The sequence below is a fragment of the Chelonia mydas genome, chromosome 12 (genome assembly GCF_015237465.2).
Source record: "Chelonia mydas isolate rCheMyd1 chromosome 12, rCheMyd1.pri.v2, whole genome shotgun sequence".
Lineage (NCBI taxonomy): Eukaryota > Metazoa > Chordata > Testudines > Cheloniidae > Chelonia > Chelonia mydas.
Window position 1 is genome coordinate 41,369,158 of NC_051252.2, and position 20,207 is coordinate 41,389,364.

The 20,207-nt window shown below is 45.5% G+C and overlaps 1 protein-coding gene across 5 annotated transcripts in view; it reads left to right on the forward strand.

Moving 5' to 3' along the window:
* The window catches only part of ZFHX3 (zinc finger homeobox 3), a 285,820-nt gene that overhangs the window by 138,038 nt on the left and 127,575 nt on the right, over positions 1-20,207 (forward strand). For 3 of the 5 annotated variants that reach the window (XM_043526090.1, XM_037877617.2, XM_043526092.1), the window contains one exon: positions 11,208-11,439. In XM_043526090.1, the coding sequence (XP_043382025.1) occupies positions 11,208-11,439 (232 nt within the window). Of the gene's footprint in view, positions 1-4,206; positions 4,342-11,207; positions 11,440-20,207 lie in introns of all 5 variants that reach the window. The other 2 variants (XM_043526091.1, XM_043526089.1) reach the window with 2 other exon arrangements.

Consider the following 20,207-nt stretch of genomic DNA (forward strand, 5'->3'; position numbering starts at 1 on the left):
GTATGAAAAGACTGTGATGGGTCTTATCCTTTCTGGGTAAGATGGCTTGCTTTTTCCAACAGGCTGATCCAGGACTCGATTAATAAATAACTAAAGGAGGATAAAGTAATTAATGCACATAAACATGGGTTTATGGAAAATAGATCCTGTCAGACTAACTTGATCTCTCTTCTAGATTGCACATTTGGTTGATAAGAGTAATAGCATTGACATAATGTGCTTAGACTTCTTAAGGTATTGGACTTGGATTCCCACAGGGATCTGTTCTTGGCCCTACGCTATTTAATATTTTTATCAATGACCTGGCAGAAAACATAAAATCATCACTGATAAAGTTTGCAGATGGCACAAATTGGGGGAGTGGTAAATAATGAAGAGGACAGATCACTGATTCAGAGCAATTTCGATTGCTTGGTAAACCAGGCACAAACAGTGGCTAAATGTAAATATATACATCTAGAAACAAAGAATGTAGGCCATACTAACGAGCAGAGGGACTCTATTCTGTGAAACAGTGACTGAAAAAGATTTGGGGGTCGTGGTGGGTAATCAGTTGAACGTGAGCTCCCAGCATGACTCTGTGGCCAAAAGAGCTAATGTGATCCTGGGTGCAGAAACAGGAATCTCAAGTAGGAGAGGTACTGGTATGACCTCTGCTGGAATCCTGTGTCCAGTTCTGGCCCCCACAATTCAAGAAGGATGTTGGTTAAATTGGAGAGGGCTCTGAGAAGAGCCATGAAAATGATCAGAGGATTAGAAAACCTGCCTTATAGCAATCGACTCAGAGCTCTGTCTATTTATCTTAACAAAGATGACTTGATTAGAGTCTAAAAGTATCTACGTGGGGAACAATATTTAATAATGGGCGTTTCAGTCTAGCAGAGCAACAGATAACATGATCCAAGGGCTGGAATTGGAAGCTAGACAAATTCAGACTGGAAACAAGATGTAAATTTCTAACAGTGAGAGTAATTAACCATTGGAACAATTTTCGGCGTGTCATGGTGGATTCTCCATCACTGGCAATTTTAAAATCATGATCAGATGGTTTTCTAAAAGATTTGCTGTCGGCGTCATTTTGGGGGAGTTCTCTGGCCTGCGTTTTACAGGACATCAGACGAGGTGATCTTAGTGGTCCTTTCTGGCCTTGGAATCTATGCAGCATTATCTTCAAGGAGACAGGTTAGACGATGGCAGCTTCGAAGACCCCGCCCAGAGACACAGGGCTCTTCTCAGTGATGCTGTTGTCAGGTGTTTGACACGTGCATGAAGGTGTACTATAATTCCTGCCACGTTCAGTTATTGCCAAGCAGGATTTAAGAATGAGAGGATCCTCTTTAGGGGGAAAAGAAAGCGAAGACCTGCAGAGAGAACCTTGGCAAGAGCATGTTTGCCCCCCTGTGATATTTGATGTTTTTCTTAAGGTCCCAGCTATGGGGGCTGTGATCACATCAAAATCTCAGCTTTATTTTTTGGAGAGTGGGGAGGGAGAGAATGTTTCTAGCCATTAGAGTTGTGTAGAAAAATGTAGACAACATGAACCTTAAAGGCTCAAAAGGCAAATAAAGACCTAAATTTGTTTTTAAAAACCTCATGGTTTGTTCAGTGATTGGGATTGGCAGTACTGGGAAATCTTAACTTTGGGGAGAAAATTTTAGGGTGAAGACTATGATGTCTGGTTACAAAAATGACCAAAGAACCCAAACTGCAGACAGGTGTGGGACAGAAAGTCTGGACTTTATACAGTGTGTGCAAACTGTTTAGAGCAAGGTGGGAATTCCTGCTTGGAAGCATGTATAAAGGCAAGGAAATAGAGGGCTTTCAAGGTGACGGTGTGGAGATCACTTCTTTGTGAGCAATACACAGTTGAAGGACATGGGAGAAATTTAGAGACAGTGAAAGTTCTTCTGTTGAACCTGCTGCAGTGAAAATAAATTATTTCTTGTTCCTGCAGACATCTGGACAGGCAAGCCCAGCAAGGGGTTGGTGGTGAGCAGGCCACCCCCTTTCAGCAGTCAGGCAGCATGTGTTCTCATTGTAGTTAGTTTCCCCGGCTTCTCAGATGGCTCCAGGAAATTCCAGCAGGGGTGCAGGTGTGAAAGGAGAGTAAGATGAATTGAGCCAGCTCTGATTTTTATGGAGTACTTGGAACAGGCCAGCATCAGACAGCTGCTTCCACATGACTTTCATTAAGGATCCAAATTCTTGTGTACAAGTATTGATGATTTATCTAGTGCAGCTTATGGCTCTGAGCTGTGGGGAGGGGGGAAATTTTGAGGCATCTAAGATCTTCTGAGGGCCCTGATCCCTTCCCCTAGTCACAATATTCCGCATACATGGGTCCTAGCCTCAGGTTCTAGGGATCAATATTTTGGCGTCTTATCTAGATTAATAGATTATAAAGCCAGAAGGAACCACTGTGATCATGTAGGCTGACCACCTGTATAACACAGACCAGAGAACTCCCCTGAATTAATTCCTCTTTGAACTCACGCAGATCTCTTAGAAAAATATCCAGTCTTGATTTTAAAATTGCCAGTGATGGAGAATCCACCATGACCCTTGATAAATTGTTGCACTGGTTAATTAATCTTGCTGTTAAAAACGTGCAGTTTATTTCTAGTTTGAATTTGTCTAGCTTTGACTTCCAGCCATTGGGTTGTGTTCTGCCTCTTTCTGTGAGGCTGAAGAGCCCTCTATTATCAATTTGTGTTCCCAGTGTAGGGTATATATAAACTGTGATCAAGTCACCACTTAACCTTCTCCTTTTTAAGGTGAAACGGTTGAGCTCCTTGAGTCAGTCATTGGAAGGCAGGTTTTCCAATCCTTAATTGTTCCTTTTGCTATTCTCTGAACCCTCTCCAACTTACTAACATCCTCTAGCTTCGCTGGAGTTCCTCATCGCATACAGAGTTACAGCCTGGTGGTAAAAATGGAATCCTTATGGGCATGTGAAGTGCTTTCCACATACCCAGTGTCAGGAATTTGTATCTATTGTATCCAGTGGGCCCCAAATTGTGGGGGCATACTCCCCTAGGGGGCCACAGAGGAATATTCGGGGGAGCATGTGGCGGGGCCAGGGCGAGCTCCCACTGGGGGCGGGGAGGGTATGCCACGCTTCCAGCCCTGCCCTCATTCGCTCTCTGCCCCCAGTCCAGCTCCTCCTCCATCCCCAGTTCCACCTTCAGCCCACGCTCCACTGCTGAGGAAGCCTTGGCTGTGCAGTAATGGAGGGGGGGCACGGACAGAGTCTCTTACTGGTAAGGGGGATGTGACTGGAAAAGATTGTGCACCACTGCAATGGGCAGACTGAATTCAGAGGGCCGCATTCTACTCTCCACTGTCCCTGTGTGACCCTGTATTATTACATTCAAATCCGGGGAGAGACTGTCCCTTTGTCATTACAGCAACAGTGCTGTCCTGTTTCCAAGGTTTGTTCCTGAACCCCCACTAGTCAGGAGTTGGAGGCAATGAGGCTGGCATGTGCTGTCCACCAAGACCTCGCTCACACAGGCTAATGGCAACAGCTGCCAGTGTGCCAGTACGTGTGTACACAAGGGCTTTTGAAGTCGTTTATATTCTTGGTTTTCTCTTTTTGTCCCTCTTGGGGAGAGGCAAGTGCTAAATGGGACGTATCTGTCTAGATGCAAGCGTCCCTGAGGCATGGCAGACGGAAGTGTTTTGTGCCTGTATTTGGCTCCTGCTCGCCTTCCTCTTGCAGCCCTGTTTGGTAATTCTTCTAACATCTCTCTTTAACTGACATTTACCAGTGCATCAATTACAGCAACTCCCGTGCTGGAAAGAAGGCTGCGTGAGAGGAGAGGTGCAAGCCTTTGCTCTTTACCATTACTCCTTTCTTTCACAAGACCTCTTAGAGGAAAACGTGTCTCTAATAGTTCTAAAAGAGAGAATAAAGCCCTCTCTGTGGGCACTGATCTTCAGCACGCCAGGGAAAGTACTGGATAATGTTGTTCAGTCAGCTATCATTCTTGATATGAAATGAGTCCCATCGATTTGTAATACTAATGTACTGCCATGAACCCTCAGCCAGTTTAAGTAGTATAGAGTGACTGAAGAAAAATCAACCCTGGGGGGATGCGGGGGAGAGGGAGCACTCTAGTTATTTATGTTGAGCCTTTGGGGGAGTATCACAACATATCACCCTGACAGGGTGGAGCAGGCATGTTTAAAATGATCCCTTTGCAGCAGCAGGTTCCCCCAGTCCACCTGATCCCTCCGGGCTCAGGCAGAATGCCTACACCGTCACCTCGAAGAGACTGGAGGCAAGAAACAAGAACTGAAAGCAAGCAAACCAGCTCTCTTGGACTGAGGAGGCAACAGGTGGGAGTTCTCTCTCTGCAGGGTTCCCTCCATGGGATCTGAGCAACATTAGGGGAGAGAGGGAGGTTTTTCCAGTTTTGCTGCTGCCCAAGCCTCCAGCTATCCATCTTCCTTTTCTCTTTTTGTGGGACTCAGAAGGGAGAGTCCCAGGTCTGTGGCCCCTGGAAGGGCAACAAAAGAGGAGCCACACTACTATGTACCTCCTGGGCTCTGCAGGTGAGGAGCCCTGATCCTTGGTACTTGTAATGGGTTAGAGAAGTGAGGCTGCCTTTTTGTGGAGCTTAGGAGACTGGCGGCACCAGGACTCTTCTGTAGGGTGGTGGGTGGGAACTGGTTAGCAGATCTCGTGGCCAGCAGACTTACGGGGCACCATTGACCCTCTAAGGTTTGCAAAAAGAAAAGGAATACTTGTGGCACCTTAGAGACTAACCAATTAATTTGAGCATAAGCTTTCGTGAGCTACAGCTCACTTCATCGGATGCATACTGTGGAAAGTGTAGAAGATCTTTTTATATACACACAAAGCATGAAAAAATACCTCCTCCCGCCCCACTCTCCTGCTGGTAATATAAAATTTTTATATAATTGTGTGTATATAAAAAGATCTTCTACACTTTCCACTGTATGCATCCGATGAAGTGAGCTGTAGCTCACGAAAGCTTATGCTCAAATTAATTGGTTAGTCTCTAAGGTGCCACAAGTCTTCCTTTTGTTTTTGCGAATACAGACTAACACGGCTGTTACTCTGAAACCTCTAAGGTTTGTTAGGGTTGGGGCTCCAATCTTGTGGGGTCCCTGGGATCTGCTGTAGCAGCACTCCTCTCCAGCAGACTTTAGGATCTTCTAAAATAAAAACAGGGAGAAGTTCCCACAAGGTGAAGGGAAGGTTGCAGACATAGTCTGTTGTGTGTTTCTAAAAAATAATAAACATTACAAAGCAGGCAATTCAGAGTGAATGTTGCACTTCCACAACAGGCTAGAGTTACGCTTTACATTGCCACCAAACCTTTAACTCGGACACACTGAAGATGGCTCGTGGATTTGAGGCAGAAGAGAGCATTTCGTTCCACTGCACTGTCACTGGGAAGTGCGAGTCTAGTGTCTTAATGCTACAGTAGGAATTGGCTTCCTGCACAGTATTAGTAATAAACTTACTGTACATATTGAAAAGAACACTTTCAAATTAAAAGCAGACTTGCTAAGCTCAAGTTAGCAGTTCAAATGTGGAAGAGTTGTGTGTTAATTAACAAATTAAAGATAATTATGTGGTTAAGGTGTCCTACATTATTAACCCTATTTTTTAAAAAGTGTTTTATACATACGGGTCTGGATAGGGTTAGCTAGTTTCTGCTTAATGCATTTATTTGTATTGCAGTAGTGTCTAGAGGCCCCAGCTGAGATCAGGGCCACCTTCTCCTAGGCACTGTACACAGTAAGAGAGAGAGAGAGAGTCTCTGCCCTGAAGAGCTTGCAGCCTAAATACAAAAGAAAGAGGTGAAGAAAGAGGGAGGGGAAGGAAGGTAACATGCAAGCAGAGTGGACAATCTGACAGTTGCAAATGTCCTGTTAGCGCCACAGTTTTAAAAAAGAATGGTGGGCGGGGTTTGTTAGGAGGGGATGGGGGCACTGAAGGGATGGAGGTGAGAAGAACAGGGGAAGGGAAGGAAGGAGAAATGGAGCATAGTGTCATTCCTTCTCTCATCTGTTTAAAAATTACATTGTCCACAGTGAGAGGCTGTGAACGTTTATTATGCTGTTGCTTATCAGAACACAAGCCGACACAACCTTCCAGGACAGATGTTCATGAACAAGAATTGGAAAGTTAGTCGATCAATCCAAGGGTCAATTTCACAATCACTCTCTTAACTGATTTCTTTCACTTAGAGCAACTGAGCAGATTGATTTCTTTAAGATGAACTGTAAAAATAACATTAAGCAACACTTTCTTAATCAGTCTGAGAAACTACAAAGTTACAATGTAGGCTGTCTAGTTGTTTGAGTGTGAGTCTGCGATTTACTGTGGAAGTAGTCTTAACTCTATGTCCTGGGTTTCTAAATGTCTGGTGGTTGTTTCTTTTAAACTCTAACCGTATTGAAAGCTCACAGGCAGACACAATGGTTGATGCTAATATCTTTACAATAATGTAATATTTTGATCTAACAAAAAACATTTGACATATCACTTCCTTTGTCATTCTGACTTCCAGCCTCCAAATGAAACAGGGTAGGTTCCTCCACAGTCTAACTTTCTGATACAAACTTTGTATAAGGAAAACTGTCTTGCTTGCATCTATTTGCTGCTACTCTTTGCTGTCTTGCCTGAGCAGGATTTTGTTGTTGTTACAGAGGATGGAATCAGGGTGTATGTTTGATGTGGGAATAAAATGAAATAGAGAACCCAGTTTCTCAAAGGCAAATCTCTTGTTTTCTGATTAGCTTTTCTTCTTCATCTGCTAAAGAGCTAGTAATGTGTAGGGCTTCTTCTGTGGCCAGGTACTAGAGATGGTAATGTACAGGGGTATTTCCTCCGGGCTTCAGAAATGTTCTAGTGTTGAAATACAACCAGCTACGCACTGAGACACACTTTTGGCATTGTAATCCTTCCCCAACTGCCCTCTTCCACAGGGACAGCAGATGGCTTTGTATTGAGATACTGGATGTTTCCTCATTGAAGGACTGGGCAGAGTTGTTTTTGATTTTTGTGTGTAAGAGTAGGTGTTGTGAGCTGCATGTGTTGTTGTGGTTCATGTGTGTACAGTAACAGGCCTTATTCCCCTAGGAAGCATCACTTGTGACCCTTATGGTTTCTGTCAGAATGTACTTCTGTCTGTTTCTACTTTTAAAGTGGAGCTTTGACTAAATCTAATCAATATTTTGCATTCCATGCGTGAAGAACCAGATGTTAGAAGTTTCCTATTGTTGGAAGGCAGGGTGGGAGGGTGGGGGTGAACAGCTCCTTCAGATTTACTGAAATCGATGTTCTCTGAGCGAAGTTGGTTAGTTTTCTTTCGGAACAATATATCCTTTTGATTTTTTTTCAAGATGAATTATCGTCTAATGAAAGTTCTTGTTTAGTCTTTTGAATTTGTGCTTTGTGTAAGGGAAAATTCTCATCTGGGGAAAGCTTTACTACACGATGGACCATTAACAGTACTTATCTATCTATGTGCTTCAGCATTTTCAGTAACACCCCAGCTAAAAATTGCAGGTGTGTGACTTTCACCCACTTCACTCCTCTCGTGTAACCCTGCAGTAAAATCATAGCACTGTGTGTGTGACCGCTATTGCTTCCATGGCAGACTGATGCTGTAGGTCACACAGGATTTTGACTTCACTACAGGATGCAGTAGCAAGTGAAGGGGGCCTGAGAGGGGCAGGGTCTCTGACTACAACCCACATCCTTGGAACAGGCACACAGGGAGCACTGCAAATGAGCCACATTTATTAAGTTGTTTTAAAATATATTTCCCCAGGATGTAAGGCCCCCCCGCCCCGTCAATCAAAGACTGAAAATTGTGCTTCTGTCTCCCATGGAGACCACGTCCATAATACTTTTCTGGAACCTTGTATAGTGGTAGCAATGATCTTGCAACACTCCTGGTCAGGAAACACCTTATGAAAGGCTAGGAAGAAAATCCCCCAATGTCAGGTTATTCCGGAATTGCCCTTTTCGGGTTCCTTGCACTGTTTCGAAGCAGCTGGTACTTGTTGCAGTCGGAGACAGGAAACTGGGTTAGATGGACCAGGTTAGCAATTGCTACATCTGTCTCTGTTCATTCAGGGTCTTAGAATTTGAAATTTGTACCACCAGAACTTAAAAGGCTTCTTCGCTCAAGGGAGCAAATAGTTTTCTTGTAGCCCCAATGAGCAAGAAATCCGGGGCTGGTGGTAGGAGTGTGATGCAGAAATCTGAGCTGGACAGGACAAGGCACTGGGCTGGTTGAACTGGGCAGGACACTGTCAAATCACTGCTCCCGTGCGTCTTTTGTTTTTTATATCTGAAGCAATTGCTCTTTTTCTGGCTATATCATAGGCTAAGTTAATGCACACAGACAATAGAGATTAAGCAGAGGAAAGAGGAGTAAAACGCCCACGAGAGAGAGCGCTCTGGAAAGTTTCTTTGAGGGCAGCAGAGGGATTGGTGCCTTGGTGGATTCTTCAGATACTACAGTGAATTTAATTAAATACATTATGATCCCAAATGAGACTATTCTAATTAGCTGGATCAGGAATGCATTTATTCTCTTCATGCACCCCTTCTGGTCAAAAGCAGCAGCTCTAGCTCCTGTCTAGTTTTAAGCATGTCCTTGGCTTGGAAAGATAGTTTATCTCTTCGGCACCCTACTGCAGATCCCTATCATCCAGACATGAAGAGTTGCGTAATGTGTGTCTTTAGCAGGACATCTATACCTCAGCCATCGCTGGCAGGTACAACGAGGCAGCTGTCTGAAGTCTAGGATAACCTATCCTCATGTAGGTAACGCTTTTTGGTGACAGAATGCAAATGAATGCAGTCCAAGATTGGTTGACGTAAATTTTCCCCAAGTAGAACAAATGGGAAAGAAGGATTTCCTGGGCTGATATGGAAGGTGAGGAGCAGCTGGTTGTGGGGCTGTGTGCTAAGAATGGATACTTCCAGGCTTGCGGTGCAGGACAATACTGGAGAGGATTCGGGTTATTGCTGAATTGCAGGTTATTGCAGGTACAGGCGGTAATCCGAAATGGCTTGGCCTGGGAATTCTTCCTTGAGCTTTGACCTTGTGTCCCTGCTTCACCTTAGCAGGCAGGCAGGAACAAAATGCCATGGGAATGGGGAATGCTAGTGCAGAATATATGAGAACAGTACCAACTTAACCCAAAAATGAGAGAGCAACGTGGGGCAGCCCTCTGCACAGCTAAGAGGGCGAATTCTTGCCTGTGTCTTTCTCTAAGAATTTTGTTCCAGCCTTTGGGATTCACAGCAATGTGGTAAATAACATTTACCCCTTTCCCCAGTGTCCTGGGGATTCTGGGTCTGAGAACTGACAGGTTTCGTTTGCTGATCAGGGGGGTAAACTGTCCTCCACTGGCACTGGCTGGCTTGGCTATGAGGTCTCCATGTGGGAGCGGGAAGCTTTTCTGTAGCTTGCTCTGAATTACTTGAAAAGGAGGTTGTTGCTAGTGCGCTTAGTCTCTGGCCGTCTCTCTCAGGTCATCCTGCTTCTTTTGTCCATTTCCGAGGGAATGGACCCTGGGGTGGCAGGCGTTAAACCTTCTCTTTACAAACAGAAAACCAGGGGATGCACATACTCAGCAACTCTGCTCTCGTGAGCTCTTTCCAGGGTCTCTTGGAACTGGTTCATTGCAACCAAGGGCTGCTCCTCTTTTATTCCTCTGTTTTAGCTGAGCATTTATCAGATGTAATTCTGTCTGTTGGACATAAGACCAGAGCTCCCTCTCTGATTTCCTCCCTGGAACCGCTTGATTGAGAGAGACTTTTACCAAATTCCATACGTAGGTTTTGAACAGTTTTTAATGTTGGATCGGTCATTTTCTTTCAGTGAAAAGGCTTGATCTCTGTTGTTGCTGCTATATTAGTTCCAGCACATGCTTATCTCCCTGATGACTTTCCATGGAAGCAAAGAGTGGGAAGTTCTGTTTTAACATCCCCAAGTGTAGGAAGACATGGATTTCAGCTTTCTCCATCATTGACTACATTTTCCCCCTCATCTTCTCCTCTCCCTCTCTTGGGACAGCCCCAATCCCTAATATCTGTAGCCTCCCGCAAGACTTCAGTGCCTTTCAGCGATCAGTTGTGGGAGAGGAGCACTGAAGCACAATGCACAATGGGCCCCCATCAGCCTGAAAGGTTGTGTGGTCACTGTCAAATCCACTTTTCCTGCCATTCAACTTATAGTCCTATAGGGCATGAGGCCCCCTTTAAGTACAGCTTTCAGCCCTCCCAGATTCCCCTGTGTAGCCAGGCCTCCAAGTGAGGGACACGGCAGAGGAGGGATGGAGGCACTCCGTATCTGCAGGGATGTGTGTGATAGGTGGGCTCGCTTTTCACATGTATGATGCTAAGCTCCTTGACTTAGTACTTCCACTTGCACTAGTGGACAGCCACGAGCAGTGAGTTATTGATGGTTTGTGTGGGACTTTGGATCAAAAATGAAGGCTGACCCTTATTGGTTATAATTGCAGGCTCTGCAGAGATGGTTTTTGGTGAGATTCAGTGGCTGAGGAATCAAGAGGTTGTCCTGTGCTGCCCTGACCACTGAAACATCATCTCACTGCAGTGCAAAAAGCAGCCTTTCTCTTGGTTCAGATCCACCCTTCAAATGCCCCTTTCCACCAGGCCTATGAAAGATAAACTTGGAGAGAAGTGGGTTAACAGACCCATTCACTTTAAAAAAAAAAAAAACCAAACCAACAACTCTGGAGTTCTTGATGGCCCTTTTTGCCCTCCAGTGCAATTTGTAGCTGAACTGTTTTGTCTGTATGGCTGGATTACAATCTCTTGGGGGCAGTGACTGTGTGTTTTGTACAGTGCTGAGCATACTGGCAGCCCTTTAATAAAAAAACCAAAACAAACAGTCCTATGCCCACTTGTATCGCTCCTTTGCCCAAAGTCAGCCCAGCCTCTCTCTAAGTGCTGTTGCTGTCAGTCAGTACAACAGTGCCAGGAAATCCCCATTCATGGTTCCTTCATAGTACTCTCAACAGAGGAAATTCTTGCTCTTGCTCTTGTTCTTGTTCAAGATGCGTTCCTGCTAGTGAGTTTCCAAGAAACCTTTCGGGAGCTTCAAGTGCTGTAGCCCATATAGGTTGGGGATGGGACATTTTCTAACTCTGTCATTCATGTGTCTCTGCTTTGTTCTTCACAGCACCTTCAGCATCATGAGAGCGGGGTTGAGGGCGAAAGCTGCTATTATCACTGTGTCCTCTGTAACTATTCCACCAAGGCCAAGCTGAACCTTATCCAACATGTGCGCTCCATGAAACATCAGCGTAGTGAGAGCCTGCGCAAACTACAGCGCCTTCAGAAGGGCCTCCCTGAGGAAGAGGAGGACTTAGGTCAGATCTTCACCATCCGCAAGTGTCCAGCTGCTGATGCCGGTGAGTGGCATTTCTTAGCTATTGCTATTGACTGGTGTATGTTCTGACATTTGACTTGGAGAGTTAGTCTGCAGAATTTCTCAGCCAGCTTCAGAATTTCCTTGTCATGGTCTCTCTTCCTCTTTCGAGGTGATAGCATTTATTACAGTAGCCTTACAAGCCTAAGTCAGGATCAGAGGCCCATTGTGCTGGGTGCTGTACCAACACATCAGAAAATGTAATCCCGGCCTCAGAGAGCTTACAGTGTAGGGCTCCAACCCTGTGAAGACTTGAACACGTTTAATTTCATATATGTGACTTGTCCCGTGGGCTTCAGTAGGACTAACTGCATGTGTGAAGTTAAGTACATGCATAAATCTGGGACCTAAAATAACTAGGGACATAAGAGGATGAGGGATAAAATCAAATTCAGTCACCTTTAATAGGTGGATATTTGCATTTTTTCCAGATAATTACAAATAGGGCCTTACCAAATTCACAGTCCATTTTGGTCAATTTCACAGCCATAGGATTTTAAAAATCACAAATTTCATGATTTCAGCTATTTCAATCTGAAATTTCAGGGTGTTCTGTTTGTCAGGATTCTGACCCACAAAGGAGTTGTGGGGTGGTCACAAGGTTGTCGTGGGGGGGTTGCGGTTCTGCTACTCTTTCTTCTGCGCTGCTGCTGGCGATGGCGCTGCCTTCAGAGCTGGGGAGCGGTGGCTGCTGGTCAGGAGCTCAGCTCTGAAGGCGGAGCTGCCCCCAGCAGCAGTGCAGAAGTAAGGATGGCCTGGTCTGGAATTGCCACCCTTACTTCTGGGCTGCTGCTGGCAGGGCGCTGCCTTCAGAGCTGGGCACCTGGCCAATAGCCACCACTCTCTGGTTGCCCAGCTCTGAAGGCAGCACAGAAGTAAGGGTGGCAATATCACGATCCCCCTAAGATAACCTTGCGACCCCCTCCTCCCCCCCGCAACTCCCTTTTGGGTCAGGACTCCCAATTTCAGAAATGCTAGTCTCCCTCATGAAATCTGTATAGTACAGGGTAAAAGCATGCAAAAGATCAGATTTCACGGTCCATGATGCGTTTTTCCTGGCCGATTATAAATAAGGGTCAACTATGCCATGTGCTCCTCACCTCTTCATTCACTGATTGATTTCCTCTGGGTATTGCAGCAGAGGTGGCTCTTGAGGAGTTTGGAGGAGGCGAGGATAGTGTCCTACAGACTGGTTCGGAAGGAACATTCCATGTGTAAGGGGCAGTGTGGAAGAAGGCACAGTGATGTTTATGTGAGACATGGCAGGGAGCTGGAGGAGGGATTTAACAGGGTGCGTAATTAGGGATGGCAAGAGAACAGGAATTCTGTTTCACAAAGGTTTGTTGAGGTTTGGACATTTTGTGTTCTGTATTGGAATGAAACCAAGACCTTGCAAAACTTTGTGTGTGTGTGTGGCCCTTAACATCCCAGAATAGCCAATAGTCAGGACACTTACCTGTATTATGGGGGAGACAGATTCATGTCTGTGCTCTGCCTGATTCAGAGCAGGGTCTCGGGGGGTTTCCTACATCCCAAGTGAGTGCCTGGGTCACTGGAGGACTGGCTGTTTCTCTCCCTCTCCCTCTCTCCTTTTGACCATAAATTCCATCCTGGGCCTCAAAAACCTTCCTGATGAAAGTTTTGTTTTTGATTAATTAGCATTTTCTGGGTTTAAAAAAAAAAAAAAAAAAAAAGTATTTGTGGAAAGATCCCTGATCAGCCCAATCATAGAGACTGATCTCAGGGTGCAGTCATCCAGACAGGGTGAACATCTGGATGAACGCTTATATTGTGTGGACAGAAAAAAAAAAAATGCAGATCTTAGAAATGTGTTGGTGGATGAAGGGTTTGGTGGTTGCTGATATACATGTTGATCAAAGAGGAACTGAAATGCTTGAAAATACCTGAATAAGCAAAACAAAAGATTTCAAATCACTAAGGGTTAAATCTGGTTTTATAACCCGAGTACCCAGTCTGCAGGCTCGGGGGTTCTGTGGAGGCGGAGAGGAGGGAATCCAGCTCCTCACAGGTCACAAAAGCAGTGAAAATATACTGTGCTGCCACACCACCCCTGGGGCTGCAATTGCGGCTGCAGCTCCTTGGCTTTCCCTGTGTGGGTGAGAGGAGATTGCTGGAGGCGACCTTGTGCTCCACCAGGGAAGATCTTTCCGTTTCCCAGTACAACGTATTGACGTGTGATAGACGACTCTGTGTATTTTGTAGCACATGTAAGTTTGATAAAGGTGAAATGCAAAAGAGAAAAATAATGATTTGGGCCCTTTATGCTGTGTAAAGAAGGGTTGAAAGCCTTTTTTCAAAGAAACACATTTACTTTAGAAGTTCAGGACTTGTCTGTTTTTCCTGGAAGACTTTATGAATAAATGGAGAACTGTTATGGGTTATGACATCACAGGTACTGAGGTAGTGGAACCTGACTAGCTGAGAGGGAAAGGGAATTTTGGAGTGTTTTAAAACTTTTTTCAACACTTATTTAACTAAAAGTCTTACAAACATTGGGGGAAAATCTCCCTTTGTTAAAGATTCAACAATCATAGAATCCTAGAACTATCAGGTTAGAGCAGTGGTCCCCAACCTTTCTGTTGGTATAGCATATTCAAGTTCCCAAAAGAACGTGGCGGGTGCCGGATGACCATCCGCCGAAATGCCGCCGAGAAGCGGCAGCATTTTGGCAGCTGGTTGTCCGGCGGCCGCGCTGCTCGGCGGTGGGTTGTCCGGCAGAAGCGTTCCCTTCTCAGTAGGCAGGCGCAGATAAATGCCCTGGCGGGCGCCATGGCACCCACAGGCACCGCATTGGGGACCACTGGGTTAGAGGGACTGCAAGGGTCATTCTAGTTTAACCCCTGCCAAGATGCAGGATTTGTTGTGTCTAAACCATCCCAGACAGATGCTATCCAGCCTCCTTTGGAAAACCTCCAGTGAAGGAGCTTCCACAACCTCTAGGCAGCCTGTTCCTTTGGTCTACTGTTCTTACAGGTAGGAAGTTTTTTCTGAGATTTAATCTAAATCTGCTCTGCTGCAGTTTGAACCCACTGCCTCTTGTCTTGCCCTCTGTGGCAAGAGAGAACAACTTTTCTCCATCTTTTTATGGCAGCCTTTCATAGATTCATAGATATTTAGGTCAGAAGGGACCATTATGATCATCTAGTCCGACTTCCTGCACAACACAGGCCACAGAGTCTCACCCACCCACTCCTGCAAAAAACCTCTCACCTATGTCTGTGCTATTGAAGTCCTCAAACCGTGGTTTAAAGACTTCAAGGAGCAGAGAATCCTCCAGCGAGTGACCCGTGCCCCATGCTACAGAGGAAGGTGAAAAACCTCCAGGGCCTCTTCCAATCTGCCCTGGAGGAAAATTCCTTCCCGACCCCAAATATGGTGATCAGCTAAACCCTGAGCACATGGGCAAGATTCACCAGCCAGATACTACAGAAAATTCTTTCCTGGGTAACTCGGATCCCACCTCATCTAATATCCCATCACAGGCCATTGGGCCTATTTACCATGAATATTTAATTACCAAAACCATGTTATCCCATCATACCATCTCCTCCATAAACTCATCAAGTATAATCTCAAAGCCAGATAGATCTTTTGCCCCCACTGCTTCCCTTGGAAGGCTCTTCCAAAACTTCACTCCTCTGATGGTTAGAAACCTTCGTCTAATTTCTAGTCTAAATTTCCTGGTGGCCAGTTTATATCCATTTGTTCTTGTGTCCACATTGGTACTGAGCTTAAATAATTCCTCTCCCTCTCTGGTATTTATCCCTCTGATATATTTATAGAGAGCAATCATATCTCCCCTCAACCTTCTTTTAGTTAGGCTAAACAAGCCAAGCTCCTTGAGTCTCCTTTCATAAAACAAGTTTTCCATTCCTCGGATCATCCTAGTAGCCCTTCTCTGTACCTGTTCCAGTTTGAATTCATCCTTCTTAAATATGGGAGACCAGAACTGCACACAGTATTCCAGGTGAGGTCTCACCAGTGCCTTGTATAACGGTACTAAAACCTCCTTATCCCTACTGGAAATACCTCTCCTAATGGATCCCAAGACCACATTAGCTTTTTTCACGGCCATATCACATTGGCGGCTCATAGTCATCCTATGATCAACCAATACTCCAAGGTCCTTCTCCTCCTCCGTTACTTCTAATTGATGCGTCCCCAGCTTATAACTAAAATTCTTGTTATTAATCCCTAAATGCATGACCTTACACTTCTCACTATTAAATTTCATCCTATTACTATTACTCCAGTTTACAAGGTCATCCAGATCCTCCTGTAGGATATCCCTGTCCTTCTCTAAATTGGCAATACCTCCCAGCTTTGTATCATCCGCAAACTTTATTAGCACACTCCTACTTTTTGTGCTGAGGTCAGTAATAAAAAGATTAAATAAGATTGGTCCCAAAACCGATCCTTGAGGAACTCCACTGGTAACCTTCCTCCAGCCTGACAGTTCACCTTTCAGTAGGACCCGTTGTAGTCTCCCCTTTAACCAATTCCTTATCCACCTTTCAATTTTCCTATTGATCCCCATCTTACCCAATTTAACTAATAATTGAAGACTGCTATCATGTTCCACCCCCTTAATCTCCTCTTTTCCAAATTAAACATACCCAGTTCCCTCAGCCTTTGCTCATATGGCTTGCATTCCATCCCTTTGATCATCTTTGTCACTCGCATCTGGCTCCTTTCCGGTTTATCAATATCCTTTCTATACCTTGGTGATCAAAATTGGACAGAGTCCTCCAGCTGAGACCTAACCAGCACTACCCAAAGCCGTACTATTGTCTCCCATGACTTGCATGTTATGTCTCTGTTAATGCAACCTAAAATTTCATTTGTGTGTTGTTGGTTTTTTTTTGCAGCAGCATCACGCTGTTGACTCATATTGCGGTTGTGATACACCACCGCTCCCAGATCCTTTTCAGCAGTGCTGCTGCCAATCCAGTTATCCCCCATTCTGTATTTGTACATTTGATTTTTCTTCCCTAAGTGTAGCACGTCACATTTCTTTGTTGAATTTCATTTTGTTGTCTGTAGCCCAGTTTTCAATTTATGAAGATCCCTCTGAATTTTAGCTCCATCCTCCAAAGTGTTTGCAAACCACACACACCCAGCTTTGTGTCATCTGCACATTTGATCAGTCTGCTCTTTATTCCTACATCCAGGTCATTAATACAGATATTAAATAACACCAGACCCAGAACAGATCCCTGTGGAACCCCACTCGAGACCTCCCTCCAATCTGACATCATTCCATCTGTAGTTACTCTTTGTTTGTGGTTGTTTAACCAGTTATGTATCCATTTAATGTTAGTTCCGCCAAACCTGCATTGCTCCAGCTTACCTATCAGAATGTCATGTGGGACTGTGTCAAAAGCTGTGCTGAAGTCCAGGTATATTATGTCCACTGCATTCCCCCCATCCATCAAACCAGTTACCCTGTCAAAGAAGGAAATCAAGCTGGTTTGGCCTGATTTGTTCTTAGTAAATCCAGGCTGTCTGCTAGTGATCACCCCTCCGTCCTCCAGGTATTCACAAATTGAATAATTGATACATTGCTCTAGTAGCTTCTCAGGTATCAAGCTCAGGCTGACTGGTCTGTGGTTCTCCAGCCCCTCCCTTTCCCCTTTTTTGAAGATGGGCACTACATTAGCGCTTCTCCAGTCTTCCGGGATCCACCATTTCAAATCTGGGCTGAGAGATCTCATTCCATATCACTGGGGGTCTCCCTGGAAATCACCAACAAACAGGAGGGCAAAACTTGACATTCCTAATGTTTCTAGGTTTGTAGTTGAAAAAATGCTGGGAAAAAATATCTTTTTACCTAATAAAGATGCAAAGGAGGAGCCAGCCCCTTTTGCAGGTCACCTTAATGAGTTGGAATATTTTCACTTTCTTTAGGTTTTAAGAAGCCTCTCGGCCAACCTTTGAGAGAAGTGAATAAATACTGACAGCCTGAGGATTCTTGTTTGCCAGAATGTCAAGTCACCCCCCAGTAGAAGACCCTGCTCATTGGGTGTGCTCCCAAAGTAATAAAGCAACAGAGTTTGCATTTGGCTGAGACAGTACAAAACCAAAGCAGAGAATGGATAATTTCATCTTCTTTCGCTTGCTTTTATGCCCATAGAGAATTGTAGATGAAGGTGCCCAAATGGATGATAGAACATGGCCCCATTTCTCTGTATGACAGTGAAGAGAGGCCCTGGCTAGTATCTGGGCTGGATGTTGGTTGTTTAGTTCTCCCTAATAAATGTTCTCCTTTCAGGATCCTAGGAGCTAGAGACCAACAACCCCGACTAGGTCTCCCTTAGCCTGTGACTCCGGGGTTAGGGCAGATGGTTCCCTGCAGGGTGTGCTTCAGGGTCTTGTCCAGTTGAATTTCCAGTGACGCACCACCTGGGGCTCCCATCACTCCTGTGGAGGTGATTGCACAGGTGGTCCCTGCCTGTGACAGTGAGTCTCCAAGCCTGGGTCCGCAGACTCGGGCTCACGCTCACGCACGAACAATAGCTCCATAGACGTTGCCGCTTGGGCTCTGTCGCCCACCTACCCTCCCTGCTCCTGCTCAAGCCACAATGGGAAAGCACTGTCTTCAGAGTAGATTCGGGGCCGACAGGCTGCCCACCCGAGCTGGCAGGGTTCAAAGGAAAGGAGATGTGTGTAGCTCCTCAAGCCCATTGCTGACCGCTGGAAATAACAGATAAATAATAATAGCAGAGCTAAGCAGTGACTGAGGGGGGCATTTCAGTATTTCAGGAGGAAGGAGAGGAGTTATTAGCCGGGTCCAAGGGGGGATATTTATAAATAAAGAGATGAAATTGAACAAAAGAAAACGTTTCCTTCTCAGGTCTCTCAAACTGTAAGGATACATCTGCACAGCCAGTGGCAGCCTGCAGCTTCAAGCCTCCAAGCCCCAGTCAAGTCAACTAAGGCTGGCAGTCTAAATCCAGTATCAGGTCTGGAGATGTGTTCACCATAATGTTTCTGTGCCTGGCATAAAGGGTCCCATGGTCCCTGGATCTGACCTGGTCAACCAACTCTCTTTAAATCTGGCACCCCTTGACACTGAGGAGCCACTTGTCAGAAAGGTCCCTGGATCCATCCATGTCGACAAGTCCAGAGCTGAGGATCTGGCCCCATCTACTCTTGAGAACCACTTACCAAATGTGTCCACATGAGTAGCACTGAGCTCCCCAGTTCCATCCAGGTTAACCAGGGTGGACTGAGGGCCTAGTGCCATTGAGACTCTGTGCTTAGCACGAGTAGCCTGGAAATCGGAGTCATAGAATTGAAGGCCAGAAGGGACCACAAGATCATCTAGCTTGATCTGTATATCACAGCTCACCATCACCACCCAGATGTGTCCGGGTTGACTGAATCACACTCTTCACATGCGTTGAACTATTTCAGTGTGGGGCATATGTCAGTAGAAGACCCTATTTTAAGAAGGGCTGCCTGGGAAAGCTATCTTTCTTTCCCATTAAACCTCTCCTCTCTCCTCCCTCTACACTTTTTATCGCTGGGTGTGTTCATCCACTCACAGGAATGATTTCACTGTCATTCTGATGTAGATGACTCTCAAATCTTTGTCCAGGCCCACATCTAAGCCTGTGTCTCGAATGCTTTCTCTTAGATGGTTTGTCAGTTGCTCAGATACTCTATATCTGCAGCTAAACTCTCCCTCTGTACTCTCTTCTTCCCCATTCTCCTTTACTGTTAAAACACCCCATCCTCCCTCACCCAGGCTCACAACTTGGAGATTCTTTCATTCTTTCCCCTTATATTATGCACATCTAAGGACTATATACATTTTTCCACTTCTTTACACCATATCAAAAGATCCAGCCTTCCCTTGCTGGCCTGACAACTAAAGCACTGAGCCACGGTCGTAATTATTTCCAGTCTTAGGGCTTGGCTACACTTACATTTTATAGCACTCTAACTTGCTGGCTCAGGGGTGTGAAAAATCACCCCCCTGAGCACAGCAAGGCTGAGCGCTTTAAAGTGCTAGTGTAGACAGGCTCCGAGCACTGGGAGCCGTGCTCCCAGCACTCGGAGCTAATCCCCTCGTGGAGATGGATTACCAGGAGCGCTGGGAGAGATGTCTCCCAGCGCTCGTGAGCGACCACACTCGCACTTCAAAGCACTGCCGCGGGAGCGTTCCCGCAGGAGCGCTTTGAAGTTTCCAGTGTAGCCATGCCCTTAGCTACTCATCTTCCTCCTATTTGGCCTCACTAACGCACACCTGGATTCCTTTCAATATGATCCAAATACCCTGCCGCAGTTATCTGTCTTGACCATTATTCAGACCTGGTCACAATTCACTTTCAGTCCCTCTGCTGGCTCCCCTTTAAGAACTTAAAACTTCTTGTCCTCATCGTCAAAGCTTCAGTCCCAATGACATCAGTCTCCTGTCACCCTCTGCTCTGAGCAATGCCACTCCCAGTACCCTGTTTCCTTCTCCACCCCATCTCCATACTTTCTCACCTGCTCTGCCCCTACATGAGCAATATCATTTTGAAATCATTTCTCCAAGCCACCACCCTTTCTTCATTCAAGCCCCTTTTTCAAAGCACCTTCTTTTGTAAGGCCCATAGAATGAGTGTATAACTTGATTTAAATAAATTGAACAAAAGCCCTCGACACAAAATCTTCCCCCTAGGATTTCCCAGGGTGGCCTGTGGTCTCTGCCTGCCTGTCCGACTGTAAGTGCTTAGGGGAGGG